Here is a 20,085-nt window from a genome sequence, read left to right on the forward strand (position 1 = left end):
GTGGCCTAATCCATCACTTCCATCCACAAGCTCAACTGTCCTGGCTCATTGTTAGCAACGACGGGGAGGGGAAAAACTGTTGACACACCCTCCACACTGACCCCCACTTTATACACTTACATACACATGCATGTACGCTCTGTCGCTCACACCACCAATGTGCTCAGCAAATGCACAACAAGTCACATCACTGATCTTCTTATCTTGTCAAACCAGCACCTTCACAGTTTAGTACTTTAAACTGTCATGCAGTCATGTCAGTTGCCTTTGTTGGAAGAAAAGTGATAACCGGTGAGCAAGCTAGATTTACTCCACTTGAAACACAACCTTCAGGTCTTTATTTTTTATGTGAATTGTTTCGGCCTACCCCATATCTGAGTGTGTCTGAGTACGTTTTTAAGCACTTGTCTACCTTTATTTTTTGTGGCTGGTTTCTGTTGAGTTCAAGGGGAATGTTGAACAATCATAGAAAGCAGTACCTACATTTTCTAAACTGAGAAAAAAAAATCAACTCTTATTTTGTCCAAAAAGGGAGTCTACGAGGGATGATTGATAATTTGTTTCTGGTAATTAAAAATTGCAAGTCAGCACTGTGTGAGAGAATGGACAACAGCAGCCTTTGTCCAGTCATCAGCTACCTCTGCGTCACGGGCTTATCACCCAAGGAGATCCATGAGGGCATGGTGGCAACACTGGGGGAGGGTGCCCCATATTACAGCATGGTCAAGAAGTGGGCTGCTGAATTCAAACCTGGCAGAGAGAGCCTGGAAGTTGACGCCCATTCTGGAAGGCCGGTCACCGTCACCACGCAGGAGACAATTGACAAAATCCATGACATGATCTTGACAGGATCCCTATGCTCCAGGAGCGCTGGAGGAAGTGTGTAAATGTAAGAAGGGACTATGTTGAAAAATAAATTTGCTAGGTTTTCTAAAATTGATTCTTACCTTAGGCAACAAACTTATCAATAACCCCTTGTATGTATGTTTAGTAGGCTGAGAGTTTGGGCTGGCCAATTGTGATGTTTGACGTATACTCCACATTGTCTGCAGGCTGTAGTTTCAGATGAGCAGGACGCTAAGGGTCTTCTGACGCTTAACCCCCAGACTTCCCAGCTCTCCCGTGTGTTTGCATTCCACAAAGGAATAATCCTGTTCAGCCTCAGCAACATTCAGTGCGCTTGTGTTGTGTAGAATGCTACTGACTTTCAGTTACAGTGACCTCACAACACAGACACAATGCACCCCTGTATCTCAGTAAAACACTGTGGTAATACTAACTTAGTAGATAACCAGTCCTTTTCTTTGCTCTCCAGAAAACTTCCAGACGATCCAAAGGCAGAATGGAGCGTCTCTTTGGTCTCTTCTGTAATTGTGAAGCACATTAGAGCCCACTCCTTCAACATGGTATGCTCAGCTCTGTGTTAAGTTTTTGCTTTTCAAAGCAGTGGCTTCTCTATCATTTCCTGTTGAAGTGAACACACAGTTTCCCTGCCATTCTGCGTAAGAACCATGTATTGTTTTGTTTTTACCATATGTTTTGGCACCACAGCTTCCTAGCTCATTATCTCAGTTCCACTATAGTCTGTATAATAATCTTGTCAGCCGCCATCTCTTTTTGTCCAACGCAGACTGTATTTTGAGCCTCCCTAAAAACAAGGGGAAATGGCTTCTGCTGGAGGAGAAAGTTTGGATTCAATTTCTGTGTTTAGATTCTTATCAGCTGCAGTACAGTTCTGCACTATTAGTTAATGGGAATGTGGCAAATTTAGTATCAAAGAATTTTCATCCTATCATTCTATCTCAACAAGGGCAAAAATAGTCAAACACTCTGACAAAACAGAAAGTACAGCAGCAATGGCCAAAAAAAACCCACAGTTCCCTAGGGTAGATGATTAAGAAATACAGCTGGGTTCTTCTATCCTTTAGTTGCTGATCTCTCTTTGTTATTGAAGACGACAAACACACCATCCCCTCCCATCCTGTCAAGTTCACCAGAAAAACATGCCTCTTGACAAAAAAGTAGCTTAGAGAATCATGTCAGCCACACATAAACATTTTCTCTGATGAATGTGGGCAGAGGAAATAGGCACAGAGATAGCAACTAGATGTGAAAAGTAGTAGTAGTAGTTCATGTTCCTTTCTTTTAAACTCAATCGTATGACATTAGTCTAACAACATCCCATTCTCTTGCTTTTCCAATGCAAGCCAGCACGATTCGAAAGATTCAAAGTTTACAAGTTAGTCATAATATGTTGGGAGGTTAAACTAATGCTTGACTGCAAAGACATAGTCATGGTAGAATATGCCTAAGTATTGCAAATGCCAAGTATTTAGTCAAGCACTTTTTCTTTCCCTTTGACCTGATTTTCTTTTTTTTCACTGGCTTCCTCTGGTGTGCAAGCATGCACACAAAAAAAGGCTTTTAAATATCAGTTGTCAGCTGCCAAGCAGCACCACAGTCAGACACAGAAACCCTCCCACTAACCCAAAAAAAAATCTCTCTCTCTGTTTTTGCCTTAGTTTATTTAAATTCGCTTTTAGATACCGAGATTCTGGTTTTTCATCCACACAGTGAGATATTGTGTTGTTTCAGGTGCTGACCTTCGATGGAAGAGGAGTGAGCGGCCATGCCAATCACCTAGCCCTCCATAAAGCTGTCAGGTACAGACTGACCATCAAGGCTCTGCCATCAGAAAAACATATATTTTTAAATCCCTCAACTTAAAGATGCCTTTCTCGGGGATTTAATGTGGCTTACACATGCACACAGAAACCAGCCCACTCTGCAATCATAAAACACTGTCCAGGAAAATGCAGAACATTCAGACTCGCATCAAAATCCATCTCTCCAAATTTTTCCCCACAAAGACGCACGCACGCACACACACACACCATGTTTTTCAAAATTGGTCTGTTACATAGCTAAGAGGTCATCCAAACAGAGTCCTCAGAGGCACTCGGCTCTGCTTCCCGAGAGCAGCAGTAAATCGTGTCCCTGAAGTGGTGAGGTGGGAGGACAGCTCTGGTTTGGAGAGACCGACCAAGCGAGTTGCATCAGACTGTTGGTTTAAAAAAATGTGTTTTACACTGTTAAGTGTCCTGTCCCCATATTGCGCTGATTTCCCTCACTAATCCTACATGTCTCTCCGTCAGTCTGTGGGACTCATCTTATTGATAAGCTCTGCGCTCTCCAAATCACATCTCATGATTCCCATTAGGCTGGAGCCCAGAGGGGCTTTGGAGTAGTTTCAAAATGTTCTAAATCTCACCAGTTTGCTGTTGGGTTTTGTTTTTTGTCAGCATTTTAAAAACTATTGCATTTAGATGTGCAATTGCATATGGAAGAATCGAATGCTGTTGTTGCTACACTGAAAAGAACCCTCCAGCACTCAATACATGACCCAAAAACACACATAATGGTAGATATGTCACAGTAGCTTGGCTGCAGCACTGCATGGCCCTTTCTGTGAGCTTACAGTCACTGACTTTTTACCCATTTGTGTTGTAATCAGTGCAACCAATATTCTAATCTAAGTTACGTACTCGCAAGAAGAAACATGACATTGTGCCTATTTTATGCACCAGTTGCCAACACCAACCCTGTCAGGAAGATGTTCCATCTCTTTGACAACAATGTTTGCATCCTTGATGTTTACAGTGGGTAACGTTTTGTTTTTTTTTCTCCACCTGCAGCCATCTCGCTTCCACTGGACAGGTACCCAATGGTAGGTTTGACGAAAAAAAAAAACTTTACAGGGGTCTATATTTTCAAAATTGGTGATCAAAGTATCACAGGTTAGATTTACTGGTTTACTCTTAAAAAAGTTGTATTTTAAAGTAAAAATTCCTGAGCAAGGAACTCAATCCCAGTTCTTGTGGAAAACTGGGAAGTACAATGACAATGAGTGCATGCGCCCATAATGGTATTAATTTTTAAGCTGTATGTAGCACTTTAAAGTTAAGGTACAGACTGCTTCACAGTCAGACAAGCCAGGAATGACTTCCTTACATGAGCAGCACCACTCCTGCATTTTTCACACCGAGAACCCTGGAAAGGGCTGTAAACGTTGACTGACTCAGACTGGATATTGTGTTAATGTATAGCACCCTCTTCTGTTCAAAATGTTGCATGAGACTTGTGTCTTTTATACATTTAGTTCTGCTGGTGACAGCATGAGGCCAGGTGGGTATTAGAAACACCATTTGCACCAAAAATGTTTCTTTTTCAAGTGTGTTCCCTCAAATACATATGTTTTCATTCCAAACATTCATAGTTTGGAGCTGTTGCTGAATTTTTTACTTTCGGTTGCCTCTTATGATGATGCCCATGGGGAATTTATTAAATAGAATGTGAAAGGAAAAGTAGGACAGTGTGGGGACATATGTTCCAACAGGCTGGCTACTTTGCTAGTTTGGTAAACATTCAAGCCCACAGAGCACACCCACATTAAAGTTTGACTAGACAGCATGATAAGACTCAAGCACCCCGGGCCCGTGTAGTTAATCATATATGAGATCTAAACTGTTGCACCAGGCTGTTGAATGGCACTATCAACCCAGTCCTAAGGCCATCGCAAACACATACGTTATTTAGGACAAAATGACTTCAGTCTGCCTTGACCTCTTTAGCCTGCAGTGGGCAATCTTAAAAACATGCACACTGGTTATTTATTACCAGGCATTAACACCTCACCGGTTGGAGTGGTATCACTGAATACTGCAGGGGAGGTGGCCCAACGTGATTGTAATAAGCCTCTTCGCCTGGCTTTACAGCAAGACTCCCTGCTCATTATCAACAGCTTCCAAGCTTCTTGTGCTCCACAACCTCGTGCTGCATGACAAATGTTATCGTTAATAATGTCTGTCTGTCTCTGCTCAGTAATACAATGTGAGATTTTTGTACTGGATTATCCAGTACTGATATCTCGCACTCACCTCCCATACCATCATAACAGTCGTTCTCACAACCTACAAGGTAAATACTGCACAAAAAGAACAGCTTGAGTATGCTACCTTGAGAGTGGCTGTCTGCTGCTGTAGTGAACGTTTTAACAACATTAACAGCTAACTGGGTCTCTGTCTGTTCTCCCAGACTGCTGTTTGCTCTCCCTGGTTACTGTTGGCCTCCTCAGGAAGTATATCTCCCTCCTGGAGCTTCCCCTCAGCTGGCTGCTGTCCTCACGTCTCTGCTGCATTATAGGTTCGAAGGGCTACAGGCAAGCCAAAGTAAGCCTTGAAATAGACAGTTTGTTGGCAACACATGTCTTGGCATGTCATTGTCTAGTCCTACAGGGCACACATGGTTTTTTTCACACATTTTAATGAGGGCACATACTGTATTTGTGCTGAAGAAGCAAGAGTGGAGATAAAGTAAGTAAACAGATGCTGCAGTTAAGTGAGGAGTTGAGGATTTAAAGTGATGTCTCATTAAACTAATACTAGAAGAAAGAAATACATTTACACTGAGCATCAAATTTTGACCACCTGTTATGGGATAAATTATTTCTCTTTTCTTTTCAGGCTGCCATGCTTTGTCATCGCACTCAACTCCAGTGGTTTCGTTATCTGTACATAACCTTCTCGCGGTACATGTTCATAAACACATTCCAAACGATCCCCCGAGGACCAAACAACCTGAAGATCTATTAAAAGTTTGTCCCATCCTGATGCGCTACAGTGGAGTGAATTTAATAGCTGTTTACAGATATGATGAGCTACTTTGCTCACAGTGAATAAAGATGTCTGTGGCACTTTACTGAATAACGTTTTTCAGAGGCTTTCCATGAATAAAGCTGATACTATTTTTGAAAGAACAACATATATAATAAAAACATCGAATTCCTTTTTGTTACAGAAATGTCTTTTTTGTTTCAGTCATTACACTGTATAAAAGCAACACTGAATCACATGGGGATTTTTTTTTTCAATTTATAATTTCACAGATTGATGAAAATACTGTACAATATTTCTGGCGAACCACTGATTAAAAAAAGTTTGATTCTTATATCACAGTGTTGTTTTGTTTCCCTCAGTTGTGTCTGATGCAGGTCTAGACATGTCTCTGATGCTCTTGTGAGCTTGCATGCTTTCTTCCCACTTCTCGCCACAAAACTTCTCCACCGTGACACTGCGCACAGTAGCTGGATCCAGACAGTGTGGAGCGACACCTGGGGAGAAATCAACAGCAACAAAGGGCAGTTCACTGGTTTGCATATAAACAACAAAGTCCATTGTCTCCAGCACATTTCAATGACAACTTGGCTTTTCCTTTGCAGAAATGCAAAGTATCAGGTTTCAAGTCTGGTTTGTTACTTTTCTGAAGTCACTGCTAGATCATTTAACTCACATTGTGAACATAACATTTCTCCTATATTCAAATACCATAAAAGTAATGCATTAAAGAGCAGACAGGATAGTTTGATGATGAGATAATTTTATAACACATGACAACGGTGTCTGTCTTGTGTCAGCAGTTTGTGATCATACCATATCCATCAGGGTTTGAGCGTGGAGTGTAGAAACTTTGAACTCCACAGGTTTTACAGAAGGTGTGTTTAGCAACATGAGTGTTAAATGTGTATGTGGTCAGATTTTCCAACCCCTGGAAGGAAAAGAAAATCATTATTCACTTAAAATGCATTTATGATTTTAGAATAACATTAACAAGCATAGTTTCCTACCTGTAAGAGAGTGAAGTGATTTTTTGGAACAATGAAATGATGGTTTTGTTTCTTTGTGCAAATGCTACAGCTGGAGAAACAAACATACATCAGTTTTTGCTAAAAAGTGTACAAGCTCAAAAACATTGTTTGAAATCTCTTTAACATAATGATATATTTTAGATGAATATAATTCATTTTATGCCCACTCTTAAAAATGTGGCTTGTGTGCAAGAATTACAGTTTTGGCAGAAGACTACCTATTAATTTTAGATTTAAAATAAAAACATGTCTTGATTCCTTCATGATACCGTTATGAGACAATATCATTGAATTCATTATCCATACTTGCAATGGAAAACATGGAGGTCTGGGAAACTCCAGACCTCAAATCTAACAGCCCCACAGTGGCAGCCGCCTGTATGTTTTACAAGATCCATTCTGTAGATATAAAGAAAATAACAAACCATCATGTTAAATACATCTGTTCATAATTGACGTTTCTTATATGGTAAGCCTTACTTCAATAACTTCTGTGTCAACAAGTAAAAAAACAGGGATCTAGAGTATTTACCCAGCTCTCTAAAAAAAGTTCTGGTGAAACTGGTTTGATGTGTTTGTTGTGAAACCTGCTGACGTGGAACTGGACATTCCAACCAAAACAACCACCCTGCCAAAGAGAACGCAATGACCCTGATCAAGGTGTATTGCTGATAGGAGTCACATTTACATTAAAAGCCTCCCTACTAGTTACACATGTGACTCACTCACAGTTACTGATGTGGTTATTGAATATGTACAATAAATTAAAAGACAGGTACCTCTAAGAAAAGCCAACGTCAAGTTTGTTGTCCCGAGCCATGGGCAATTTAATTTCGTGTGCTAAGAGTGTCAGTTTCCACCATACTTGGCTAGGCCTAGTTCCTGAAAGATTGTTTTTTCTTGAACACTTTGAGACAGTTGATAATAATTCCAAGCAAGTGGGGAGGCCAAACTACAGCAGACTTGCACAAACACATTCCTCAGAGATTGAAGTGGACACTCAGCTCTGTGTTGGAAAGCCCTGGGGCGGTGCATCACGGGTTGGGTGTCATATGACAGGGGGCTGGAAGGGTGGGGTAAGGGACTGTTGTGACCTAAATACATAAATTAGGACTCTCTTAGCTGTATCATATTTATGACTCTCAAAATAGAAACCAAGTAGGCTACAGACCCCCATCTGAGCTTTTGCTCTTTGACTTAATTTAGTTTACAGTGCCACAGATCTCTAAAAAAATGGTGACAGGTAAACATGGAATATCACTGGTCAGTACTTGCAACCGCCAGTAATGAAGATATACAGAAAGCTGTCACCATCTTGCTGGGCCCCTATGTTGGTTCCCACAACTTACTTTAGAGACCACTGACCAGAATCTCAGAAACTCAGTATGTTTAATCAGTTGGGTCCCCTCTCTCCGTGAACATATCAAAAAAACTCACTACACCTACTGAAAGTCCTTGTCTGACTGACTTTAATGATAAGCTCTACAGTCATTCCACGCTATCTTAAATCAGTGTTTAACTTGTGAGGATTCTCTAGTATGGAACATATGCTCATGGAAACCAGATCAAGCATTTTAAGCCATAAACATTACAATATGCCTGTAAGGCTAGACGTGATCATGTCCCATACGGAAACAGAAGGTTGAGAGGCTTTAGGTGTGTGAGAACTGCATTCACCATTGGCTATCATGTCACAGGACTGGTGACTCAACAGTCTGCTCTTTGTACAGTATGTGCAGCGTGACATTTTTTCAGTGCCACCCTCAGCCCTTTACTACGCAGTAACTTCGCTACCATTTGACCATATGTCCATATTTTCAGTAAAGACACTAAAACTCAAACAACCTCAAAGTGACACATGGATTCACTATTCAAATCTATTTAGTTACCTTATAGCAACTAGGGCAGGGTACTTGAGGTTGGCTTAAAAAGTACAGTATAACAGGATATCCCACTAAATATGGTCTCGCTAGATCTCAAACATCCCTTGCTTTAGTAGTAAGGTCATGACCATGCCCGTTAACGGTTAGGACTATTATTGTATGCCTGCCATATCATCAGTATCAGCAAACTCCCCTTATTAAATTACATATTTTGCAGTGGTCTTCAAGTTGGCTATATATTTTGAATGTACTCTTTATTTCGATGGTACTGAGAAACCTAGATTGTAAGTAAATCAAATAAGGTGGGTAAAGGAGGCCAGTTGGCGGTATAATCTCCCTGTTTACCTCAAACACTTTAGCCTGGTGTCACAACAGCTGGTAGCACGTTTACCAAGCACGTTTCCATCTGTTAACAGGCACGTTTCATGGAGATCAGTGGAATCCCGTCTGGACACGTCCGTCTTGTGTGCCAGTCACATAAAGACATAGTTATTCAGACTTGGTTAATTCTTTCTATAACAACGGGTGCGATATTTTGTATTCTAGAAGGAATAAAAAAGGTTGGACAGGTGTGTTAATGTAATGCGCAGGCCACACTACCATAGCCTAGTATTATACAAGACTTCGTCTATTTAGATCTTTTATAATTTCTGAATGGGTCTGTATTATAATCCCCAAATTTAGTCATTAAACATTACTTACTGTAACAGAGCAACCAATCGCTGGTCAAAAAAACAATTGTAACATCCAATCAGAAGCTCGGGCAAGGTTCCTGTTGCTGTGGTGGTTCTAGCAAATTCTGGAGCCGGAGCCGAAGTATAGGGAGATATTATTCCGCCGCGGAGGGTATGTCAAAACATGGTTCTCAAGCATACTATTTTTGACTGAATATTTCTGTGTATGAGAAAATGTATGATTATTGCATAAAATCATATTATATGATTCTTCACGGTGAAATTGTGCGCTTCGGAGCTGTGGGAACTACTTTTAAATGCGGACGGATATTGACAGATGACGTATGCCGACTCCAGTATATAATACAGTGGTTTCGCGTATTCCGGTAGTTTCTCAGCGGAAGACGAAAGTGAGGATTGCTACGCAAACAAATTATAATATATACGCTGTGTTTCTTCATTGTAAGTAATAAATTTATCTTGTTTGAAGCTATATTATTATTATATTTTGGCCTATACAGTGGATGTTATTAGTAGCCTGTTTGGTGACCGGTGTCATGGTTTTACAGCTTGGCTCAAGAGAAACTTAAAGGTCTTATCTGTTTCAAATTTACGTTAAATGTTGAAGTAAAATTAGGTAGTTCAGTTACGTTATTTTTAACTTTTACATAGGCTGCCGGGGGTTTCAAATTATATCAGTTTGTCGTCGATTTGACACAGGTGCAATACAAGCTGTGCTTAGCTAATGTTAGCTACAGCTACAGCAGTGACTCAACATTTCTAGTATCGTCCATTAGCGGGTAAGGTTAGCTGAACAAAAGGGAGGGCCAGTATGATCTCAAAATGGCGCTCGGACTGGAATGGCGGCTGAGCTGCCGATAGTTAATTGTTATACATTAATTTTCTATTCTAACGTTTTTAATTATTTGTAGGATTTGCGACATGACCCGTCTTTTAATTTTAACCTAAAGTCAATTTGCAACATTATAAGTAACGTCATCCTACCCCTTTTTTATTTATAAAGAGGGGCTGTAGATGAGATTAACTCATATTGACAGCTGTGGCTCTAATGAGAATGCCCAGGCCTTTCATGTTCAAAAAAAAAAAAGATGTTAAACCCTTAATTGAATTATTATTTTTTAATTACAATTTTACATATTTCAACCCTACATAGGTAAAACATGCAGATCTTTGTCAAGACCCTCACTGGCAAGACCATCACCCTTGAGGTTGAGCCCAGTGACACCATTGAGAATGTCAAAGCCAAGATCCAGGACAAGGAAGGCATTCCCCCAGACCAGCAGAGGCTGATCTTTGCTGGCAAACAGCTGGAAGATGGCCGCACCCTCTCTGACTACAACATCCAGAAAGAATCCACCCTCCATCTTGTCCTGCGTCTGAGGGGTGGCATGCAGATCTTCGTCAAGACCCTCACTGGCAAGACCATCACCCTGGAGGTTGAGCCCAGTGATACCATTGAGAATGTCAAGGCCAAGATCCAGGACAAGGAAGGCATTCCCCCAGACCAGCAGAGGCTGATCTTTGCCGGCAAACAGCTGGAAGATGGCCGCACCCTCTCTGACTACAACATCCAGAAAGAATCCACCCTCCATCTTGTCCTGCGTCTGAGGGGTGGCATGCAGATCTTCGTCAAGACTCTCACTGGTAAGACCATCACCCTGGAGGTTGAGCCCAGTGACACCATTGAGAATGTCAAAGCCAAGATCCAGGACAAGGAAGGCATTCCCCCAGACCAGCAGAGGCTGATCTTTGCTGGCAAACAGCTGGAAGATGGCGCACCCTCTCTGACTACAACATCCAGAAAGAATCCACCCTCCATCTTGTCCTGCGTCTGAGGGGTGGCATGCAGATCTTCGTCAAGACTCTCACTGGTAAGACCATCACCCTGGAGGTTGAGCCCAGTGACACCATTGAGAATGTCAAGGCCAAGATCCAGGACAAGGAAGGCATTCCCCCAGACCAGCAGAGGCTGATCTTTGCTGGCAAACAGCTGGAAGATGGCCGCACCCTCTCTGACTACAACATCCAGAAAGAATCCACCCTCCATCTTGTCCTGCGTCTGAGGGGTGGCATGCAGATCTTCGTCAAGACTCTCACTGGTAAGACCATCACCCTGGAGGTTGAGCCCAGTGACACCATTGAGAATGTCAAAGCCAAGATCCAGGACAAGGAAGGCATTCCCCCAGACCAGCAGAGGCTGATCTTTGCTGGCAAACAGCTGGAAGATGGCCGCACCCTCTCTGACTACAACATCCAGAAAGAATCCACCCTCCATCTTGTCCTGCGTCTGAGGGGTGGCATGCAGATCTTCGTCAAGACCCTCACTGGTAAGACCATCACCCTGGAGGTTGAGCCCAGTGACACCATTGAGAATGTCAAAGCCAAGATCCAGGACAAGGAAGGCATTCCCCCAGACCAGCAGAGGCTGATCTTTGCTGGCAAACAGCTGGAAGATGGCCGCACCCTCTCCGACTACAACATCCAGAAAGAATCCACCCTCCATCTTGTCCTGCGTCTGAGGGGTGGCATGCAGATCTTCGTCAAGACCCTCACTGGCAAGACCATCACCCTTGAGGTTGAGCCCAGTGATACCATTGAGAATGTCAAGGCCAAGATCCAGGACAAGGAAGGCATTCCCCCAGACCAGCAGAGGCTGATCTTTGCCGGCAAACAGCTGGAAGATGGCCGCACCCTCTCTGACTACAACATCCAGAAAGAATCCACCCTCCATCTTGTCCTGCGTCTGAGGGGTGGCATGCAGATCTTCGTCAAGACCCTCACCGGTAAGACCATCACCCTGGAGGTTGAGCCCAGCGACACCATTGAGAACGTCAAGGCCAAGATCCAGGACAAGGAAGGCATTCCTCCAGACCAGCAGAGGCTGATCTTTGCTGGCAAGCAGCTGGAAGATGGCCGCACCCTCTCCGACTACAACATCCAGAAAGAATCCACCCTCCATCTTGTCCTGCGTCTGAGGGGGGGGCAGTAAACTGGTTCATGGTTCCATGTTTAACGTATTTTCCCTGAAGTTAATGTGCTATATATGACATGCTCTACATGTTGTACTACAAAGTTGTTACAAAGATTTTATCCTTTACATGACCAAAAGTTTAATGCACATCTCTAAATAAAGGGTGAAACTTAACTTCATGGTGTTGTTCATTGGTGCAAATCCACTGTCTACATTCTAGCAATACAGAACCTTATTGGGTAAAACACCGTTTTATCTACATACTAACTGAGAAGTAATAAAATCTCTGAAATGTACAGAATGGTTTGGTTTATAGTATGGATATAAATATAATTTGGCCACTTGCATTTTATGATTTCCTGGTGATTGTCTTAAACTTTGCAATATGGCCAATAAATCTAATACAGTAATACATTTGTGACTAGAAATCTTACAATGTGCATATAAAGTATGGCAAATAATGGATTAAAGTGCCACATTTCCCATACTGGGGGGAAAAATGTTGAAGTTCAACCAGCTCAGTTAATTCTTTGAGCAAATGCTCAATGCAGAATGAGTCAGAAGTAATTCATAACTTTCATGTACTGTAAATCAAAAAAGGCAAGGTGATTCATTTTTTCATTCTTAAGCAGACTTGATTCTGCAATCATTTTTGTGATACTATGGCTTTCTACATCAAAGTTATGTAGTGTTTATGTGGAAGTACTGAAAAGTTATAACTTAAACTTCTGTTATCCTTTGTGTCTGCAAACTGAAGACGAGATAGCCAATGGCTTTGAATGGCTCCCCAGCAAAATTATAAACCACTATAGGAAACAACTTCTGATTCAAGATGTTAGATTAAATATGGCTTTAGATGTATCCTATATGTAATGAGCATAATTTGTAGAAAGATAATCAAACCAACATTTCTATAGATCAATTCCCGTTATCAGGAGTTTCTATGTCAAGTACAGTATCTCCAAGTAGATAATAGCCCATTGATTTATTAAGATGCAGTCCTAAGCCAGCAGATGTGATTTGTATGCATGTGTATATGTATTTGATTTGGAGATTGGTAATAGGTATGTTCAAAATACAATCAGGTGCCTAATCAGTGAATTGAAACTATTAGTTTACAGGGTTCTAGTCGGCCCTTTTTGCACACCACTAGCCTATAGCCTACGTTGCATTAAATCTCATTACTGTTTTTTTGGTGTGTGTTTTTTTTAAAATGCTGTGTCATTGTAGAGATAGTCTGCGGGCCTGTACAATCAGCAGTACTGCTGTAGGTCTATTGAAGGCTTTCAACAGCAAGGTTAACTGAATCACATCTGCAGAACACTTGAGGAGGTTGAAGAAATCTTTCATTCCTGAGGATGTGGCGCCATCTATTGTTGACCAACTGGTTAACATGTTTCACAGGGGAAAGATTTGGGGAGGGGGGGGTCAGGGGTTTAAAATGAGTTAAGGGACCAACAGGGGAGGAAGAAATATACTTAAATTAATTGAAGGGGAAAAGGTGTGCTGTATAGCTGGTAAAAGAGCATCGGCATACGAGGAAAAAATATGATCTCCATTGACAGGAGGAAACACTACTAAGTAGTAACATTATCTGAGGTTTGGTCTCGGCACATGCAAGTTGTAAAGAACAAAGGTACTCTTTCAGTAAGATGAAAATGGTTTTCAGCATGAGGAAATGGGAAAATGTTATTAACTTTGATTTTTTTTTTTGTCCAGATGGAGAATATATTGTATTACTTAAGGGATAAATTGTACACCATAATCATATCAGGTTGCTGTATAAACATACTGTAGATTGTATTATTTCCTGTTGGCAGGTAGAAAAGAAACTAATGTCTCTTACCATGCTGAGGCCGGGTAGTTTATACAGGGCGTAAAACAAAAAAACTAAAAAAAAAACACATTATGTGTTAAAGGTCAGGAAAGACATCAAAGGCAATCAGTAGCAGAAAGTTCATTCATAAAATGCTTGTTATTTCAATGTGCAGCCTAATGATTGAGATGAAAGATAATGTGTGACCCTCTTTGTGCATATAGTGACGACTTAGATAAAGATTTGTCCTTTAAGTTGTAAGAATGTTACCTACATTTGAATCAGTGGTGGAAAGTAAATAATTTCATTTACTTAAGTACTGTACCTGTACTTTAGTAGAATATTTATATTTTATACTACTTTGTACTTCTGTTCCTTTACACTTCAGAGGGAAATATTATAGTTTTTACTCCATTCATTTGAGTGCTATAGTTACTTAACAGACTAAGATTTTGCATAAAAACTCATAATAACCTTATAAATATAAAATACATTGTTAAAGATTAAACCAATAGTTCACACCTTTATTGGCTTGTGACCCCTTACAAAAAAAAGAATATGTCTATGAATTGCTAAAAGAGACATTTCCCCTGCAAACCTCTAAAATGTTTTCATTTAAATAACTTTGAGGCACTAAAAGGTAACATTATCCAATATTTCACCAAAAAGAAAAGAATATTAAAAAAAGAATAGAAATTTGTCATCAGAACTTAGCTTTTCTGTTTTTTTCTTACCCCATTAACCATCTCATGACCTCACATATTTATTGGAGGAGGCTCAACTCCTAGATTGGGAAGCACTGGACTAGATTAAAGAACTGTATAAAACAATTAAAACTAGCTCCACCTCAACTGGCAAATTGCTACTTATGCAGTGATGCATCATTGTTAACAATGTAATAATGTCACATATTATAATATATCAGTCACAGGGGCTAATTTTTTTCAGGAGGAGTACTTTTATTTTTGATACTTTAAGTACATTTAGCTGATAATACCTCTGCACTTTCACAGAAGTAGGATCTTGAGTGCAGCACTTTTACTTGTAAGAGAGTACTTTTACTTACTCTAAATGAAGGACCTCCTTCACTGATCTGAAGCCATAAGGTTAGGGATGACACTATAGGAATGTAGTGTGCATTATGGAGGGCACAAGGCGTGTGCTGTGGTATTTTCCATCTAATCACAAGCTAAACTGGCTCAACACTGTTATGTGGATAATCTGGTGTCATCTGTTTATCCTGCCAAAGGCATTTATCTCATAGTACTGCTGATATGACAATCTGCTCTTAGAGTGTGCATCAAGATCAGGGGTTTCTTATGACAAAGAATTCATGAATCAAACTACTCATTCAATTATTGAAACGACCTGTTTCATATATTTTCACAGATCAGCTCTACTCTGAAAATCAATATATAAATAATACGCACTTGTCCTGTTTAGCCAGTTACTCTAAAACATAGCTCTTTAACAATGTTGTAATACAGGCGTAGCTGGTCTAACCAGTAATCCGTTTAACGAACGGATTGCATGCATGGTTGTGTTATGCAGACAGGCCTAGTAATAGATATTCCTGGTTTTGATCTCTTCATTTGGTTGAAGGCACATTTCTTAAGGTCTCCTCAAGTCTTGTTCTGATGTTATGATTGTAACATGAATGCATGTCAGTCTTGTGTCATAGTTTCTTTGAACACTTTATTACCCTGAGCAGTTGTATTGTGAAGACGCATCAGAAATATCCCTCAGGTTACACTGAAGAAAGCTTGCAGAAAGATTCAATCAATGTAACAAGTCTATCCAGATTTAATTTGATATTTATATGGCAGTGGGTATGAAATATACTTACATACTCCATTTTTTCCGAGGTAACTCATCACCTTGGGAATTTATTAATTGCAATACAAGTAATTCCACAGTTATTGTTAATTTTGCAGGCAAACTGCATTGGTGGTCTTGTTGTTTCATGTGTATAATACAGCTAAACGTGTCATAATTAAACCAGCTAATCTCAACGTTTGATATGATAAAACCGGGGACTATTTTCAATTGCGGATGAATATAGGTCGATGACGTGTGTCTAGTATAAATGATCCCGTCCCCCTGGCAACTGCAGTCAGAAGGAGGTGTTGCTGCTAGCAAGCGGGACGAAATACAAATAGTGAGTACAATACAACGGCTATTGTAAGTACAATTGTCCGCTTTTAAAATTTTTTACAAGTAACATATTAGTCTATCTGCTGCAGTTCTTCCACTAGTTTATAGCTTCCATAGATTTGATCTGTTGTCTCTTTTGTTCCCTTTGTAGCAGCTAACCGCTTCGTAAACAAAGACTGTAAAGACTAGTTAGCGACCTAAAAATAACGTTTCTCAAACGAATAATGTACTTATCCTACGTTATTAATGAGGTGCTAGGGTTTATTTAATTTATCCACCGTTAACTTGAACAAGAACGCGAAAGAAATTTGCCAATGTTAACACGTAACAATGGTACAGTATTTCTAGCTGTATCCTCCATTAGCGAGTAACGTTAGCTGAACAAAACGAAGGCAAACAACAATAGCTTATTTTAAAATGGCGCTGGTGCTCGAATCTGCGGCTTCCTACTAGTATGTTCATGTGATACAGTAGGACGTAGCTCACCTTTATCGCTTGTGGTGAGACAAAATGTTAAATAGTGACTGAACAATTGCTGGTTTTATATGCAAAACGTGTATAATTCGATTTAACAATTAGTGTATTCTTCTGATAGGAAGAAGTCATTAACTAAAGGGCCATATATTAAATTTTAGATCTAAGATATTATATTTAAGATTAGCAAGGCACTGTTTATAGTAGGATGGTAAAACCTTCTAGGTCTACCTGTCAAGCACACAAGGTCATTTTTGCTGTTGTCCATATTACTAACAAGGAATCATCATTTTTCACAGGTGCAGACATGCAGATCTTCGTCAAGACCCTCACTGGCAAGACCATCACCCTTGAGGTTGAGCCCAGTGACACCATTGAGAATGTCAAAGCCAAGATCCAGGACAAGGAAGGCATTCCCCCAGACCAGCAGAGGCTGATCTTTGCTGGCAAGCAGCTGGAAGACGGTCGCACCCTATCTGACTATAATATCCAGAAGGAGTCCACCCTCCATCTTGTCCTGCGTCTGAGGGGCGGCATGCAGATCTTCGTCAAGACCCTCACCGGTAAGACCATCACCCTGGAGGTTGAGCCCAGCGACACCATTGAGAACGTCAAGGCCAAGATCCAGGACAAGGAAGGCATTCCCCCAGACCAGCAGAGGCTGATCTTTGCCGGCAAGCAACTGGAAGATGGCCGCACCCTCTCTGACTACAATATCCAGAAGGAGTCCACCCTCCATCTTGTCCTGCGTCTGAGGGGTGGCATGCAGATCTTCGTCAAGACCCTCACCGGTAAGACCATCACCCTGGAGGTTGAGCCCAGCGCCACCATTGAGAACGTCAAGGCCAAGATCCAGGACAAGGAAGGCATTCCCCCAGACCAGCAGAGGCTGATCTTTGCCGGCAAGCAGCTGGAAGATGGCCGCACCCTCTCCGACTACAACATCCAGAAAGAATCCACCCTCCATCTTGTCCTGCGTCTGAGGGGTGGTCAATAAATGATTCCATGCTTATACTTGATTTTCATGACAACCTAACTCAATAAAAAAAAAAAAATTAAATTATACAGTGTTTTCCTTTTTTGAACATTTGTCTAGACTGTGAGCACTACAAGAGCTGATGACTTTCCCTTGAAAAAATCCAGTTACCATTATATTTTCAGATAAAATATATTTAGAAGATTGTGACTGGATTCTTAATATTTAGACTTGAATAAACTATATTTACGAGGGAATTTATAGTTTTGTGTTAAATTATTCAATATTGGATGCTTAAATATTATTTTTTTCTGTAATAATTGACAAGCAATTAAGATTCTACAGTTTACAAAATGCTGCCAGTTGGTTATTCATGAAAAGTGAGCTGATGCGACTGCATAATACATGGCTTCTTCATGCTTTGAAGACTTTAAGGTTAGGTGTGCTTCTTTTAAATTCTTCCTAGAAGCAGGTTATTGATTTTTACCTGGATAATTTGGCTGAGTAAAACCAGGGGACCTGTCAAATCTGGAGTATGGACTGTTGTAAACAGTCCCGTGACTAGGTTGTTCTCGCTGTATTCACAGGCTATTTAATGAAGCATGAAATGGCTCATGAACCACTAGAGGTCACCCTCCGTTAAATTGCAGCTACATTTTTCCTTTTCCACTGTACCACAGTACAAATCTGGGGTCAAAAGTGAGTGTCCAGCAGGCCCCTTTAAAACTGGCTGTTTTGTTAATTTTGTAACTGACAGTGTTTTAATCTGACAGAAGATATAGGTCATGGTCCAAAGCAGCTGCTTTGCAGACATCCAGAGTTGGGTTAGTGATGATTTTATATCTAAAATGAGATAATAAAAGGGTTGTGATGTATAGTACAGTGCAAAGGTTTTTGGCACTAAAAATAAAGTGAGTACCTCAGATAAGGAATCACATTTTTATAATTAATTCACAAAGAACTCAAGGTTTAAGATGAACTACGGTCTTCTTTTTAAGCACCGTCTTCCCCCCTCCTGTGAATTTGATAAAAGTCAGTAATGACAGTATTGATCAAGGATAAATGACCAGCCCGGCAAAGCAGGTAACTGCGCCAGACCATCAGACCCACTGAGGCTCCAAAGCTCCAGGTTCACTGCATATGAGTTGCAACACTTAAGTATATCAACTTAGACAAATCTTTCATTTAAACATAATCTTTAGGACTTGTCTTGGGGAGGGGCCCTGTTTAGAAACTTGTTTTTCTTCACGCGGTGTATATTCCTAAATATAGCTGTGCTTAATAAAATTGCCTCATACTTGTTTGCAGCACTACCTTGGATCTTGGATATACAATGAAACTGCCAGTATAGTTTCCCTTGTGCACCGCATTTAATGGGAACCTAACAGTGACAAGGTATGACGCATAGAGGGCATGGAGTGTCTTGGGTGGTCAGTAGGGGCCCAAACACAAATTTTTTGCTCAAGCCCCCTTAACATGTTAATCCAGCCATGGTACTGATACAGGAGCAGATGGCTCCGGAGAGGTCAGGATGCCAGTACCTTGAGAAGTTTCCGCTGTCAGGTAGGCAGGAGTTGACCCCTGCAGCTGAATCATACAGAGATCCATGGAAGAGATACAGACACAAAGACAGCCAGTAATAACAGGAAAAAGAAGGTGCTGAGGCCACAGCCAATCAGTCAGGACAAACTGCAGAGCAAAGGCACTGGAGCTGATAGGGATTGCAGTGTGTTGCTCAAGTAGACCTCAGATGGGACATGAACCTGCATCCTGTGGTTGAAGGATAGACTTTCTATTCAGAATACTACCCTGCAACAAGATTAGATGCCATGTACAGAGCTCAAGCAGAAACAGAAATAGGTGACAAACATATCATAGAAAAGTGATTAGTGTTCATCTGGATGATTAAGCCTAGACACATATGTAACTCAGTTACCTGCAGTGATAATTAACTGTAACGATGGAAGTCAAAGGAAAATGAGATAAGATGGTGATATCATTAAAGAGGCAGGAAAGTAATCAAGAGATATTCCCGACCGGGAGATTAGGCTGCAAAACAGTAGGATAAAAGTGCTATGACTGTATAACTGTATTTGAAAGAATACTAGTGGATTATAATTTATTGGACCAGAATGAAAAGGTACCAGATGAGCCACAACCACAGCCACCGCCACAGCCACAAAAACCCAGGTGTCGGATGAATTAGGGAAGGCTATGGAGAAGGACTTTCAGTTAGTCTCAAGGAAGTTCTGGCAAACCATCAGACAACTCAGTAAAGGAAAGAAGGGCTTTGCCCAGGCTGTGTCCAGCAAGGGAGGAGAATGGCTGACTCTGACTGGGGATATTGTTGGGCGATGGAATGGAGGCTCTGACTAATTGTCAAACCATAGATCCAGTGGGAGAAATGTGGATT

General features: G+C 40.9%; 3 protein-coding genes across 4 annotated transcripts in view; 2 read left to right on the top strand and 1 right to left on the bottom strand.

Moving 5' to 3' along the window:
* The window catches only part of pigl (phosphatidylinositol glycan anchor biosynthesis, class L), a 13,169-nt gene extending 7,411 nt beyond the window's left edge, over positions 1–5,758 (top strand). The window contains exons 3-7 of one of the 2 annotated variants that reach the window (XM_040150942.1): positions 1,316–1,406; positions 2,596–2,663; positions 3,696–3,727; positions 5,095–5,228; positions 5,523–5,743. In XM_040150942.1, the coding sequence (XP_040006876.1) occupies positions 1,316–1,406; positions 2,596–2,663; positions 3,696–3,727; positions 5,095–5,228; positions 5,523–5,651 (454 nt within the window). In that variant the 3' untranslated portion in view covers positions 5,652–5,743. Of the gene's footprint in view, positions 1–1,315; positions 1,407–2,595; positions 2,664–3,695; positions 3,728–5,094; positions 5,229–5,522 lie in introns of both variants that reach the window. The other variant, XM_040150943.1, reaches the window with a different exon arrangement.
* A 185-nt stretch (positions 5,759–5,943) lies between these two features.
* Positions 5,944–9,392, bottom strand: cenpv (centromere protein V). The gene is made up of 5 exons (XM_040150944.1): positions 9,289–9,392; positions 7,010–9,047; positions 6,683–6,752; positions 6,489–6,603; positions 5,944–6,169 (listed from the first exon to the last, which is right to left on the bottom strand). Exons 2-5 carry the CDS (start codon positions 7,132–7,134, stop codon positions 6,009–6,011), a joined length of 471 nt encoding a protein of 156 aa, XP_040006878.1. The 5' UTR covers positions 7,135–9,047; positions 9,289–9,392; the 3' UTR covers positions 5,944–6,008.
* Positions 9,393–9,617: 225 nt separating this feature from the next.
* Positions 9,618–17,759, top strand: ubb (ubiquitin B). The gene is given in 4 exon segments (XM_040151455.1): positions 9,618–9,722; positions 10,435–11,054; positions 11,057–12,084; positions 17,052–17,759. Coding segments are annotated over 3 exon segments (2,283 nt in total). The 5' UTR covers positions 9,618–9,722; positions 10,435–10,441; the 3' UTR covers positions 17,694–17,759.
* Positions 17,760–20,085: the final 2,326 nt, after the last annotated feature.

Source organism: Xiphias gladius, chromosome 17 (assembly GCF_016859285.1).
Source record: "Xiphias gladius isolate SHS-SW01 ecotype Sanya breed wild chromosome 17, ASM1685928v1, whole genome shotgun sequence".
NCBI lineage: Eukaryota > Metazoa > Chordata > Actinopteri > Istiophoriformes > Xiphiidae > Xiphias > Xiphias gladius.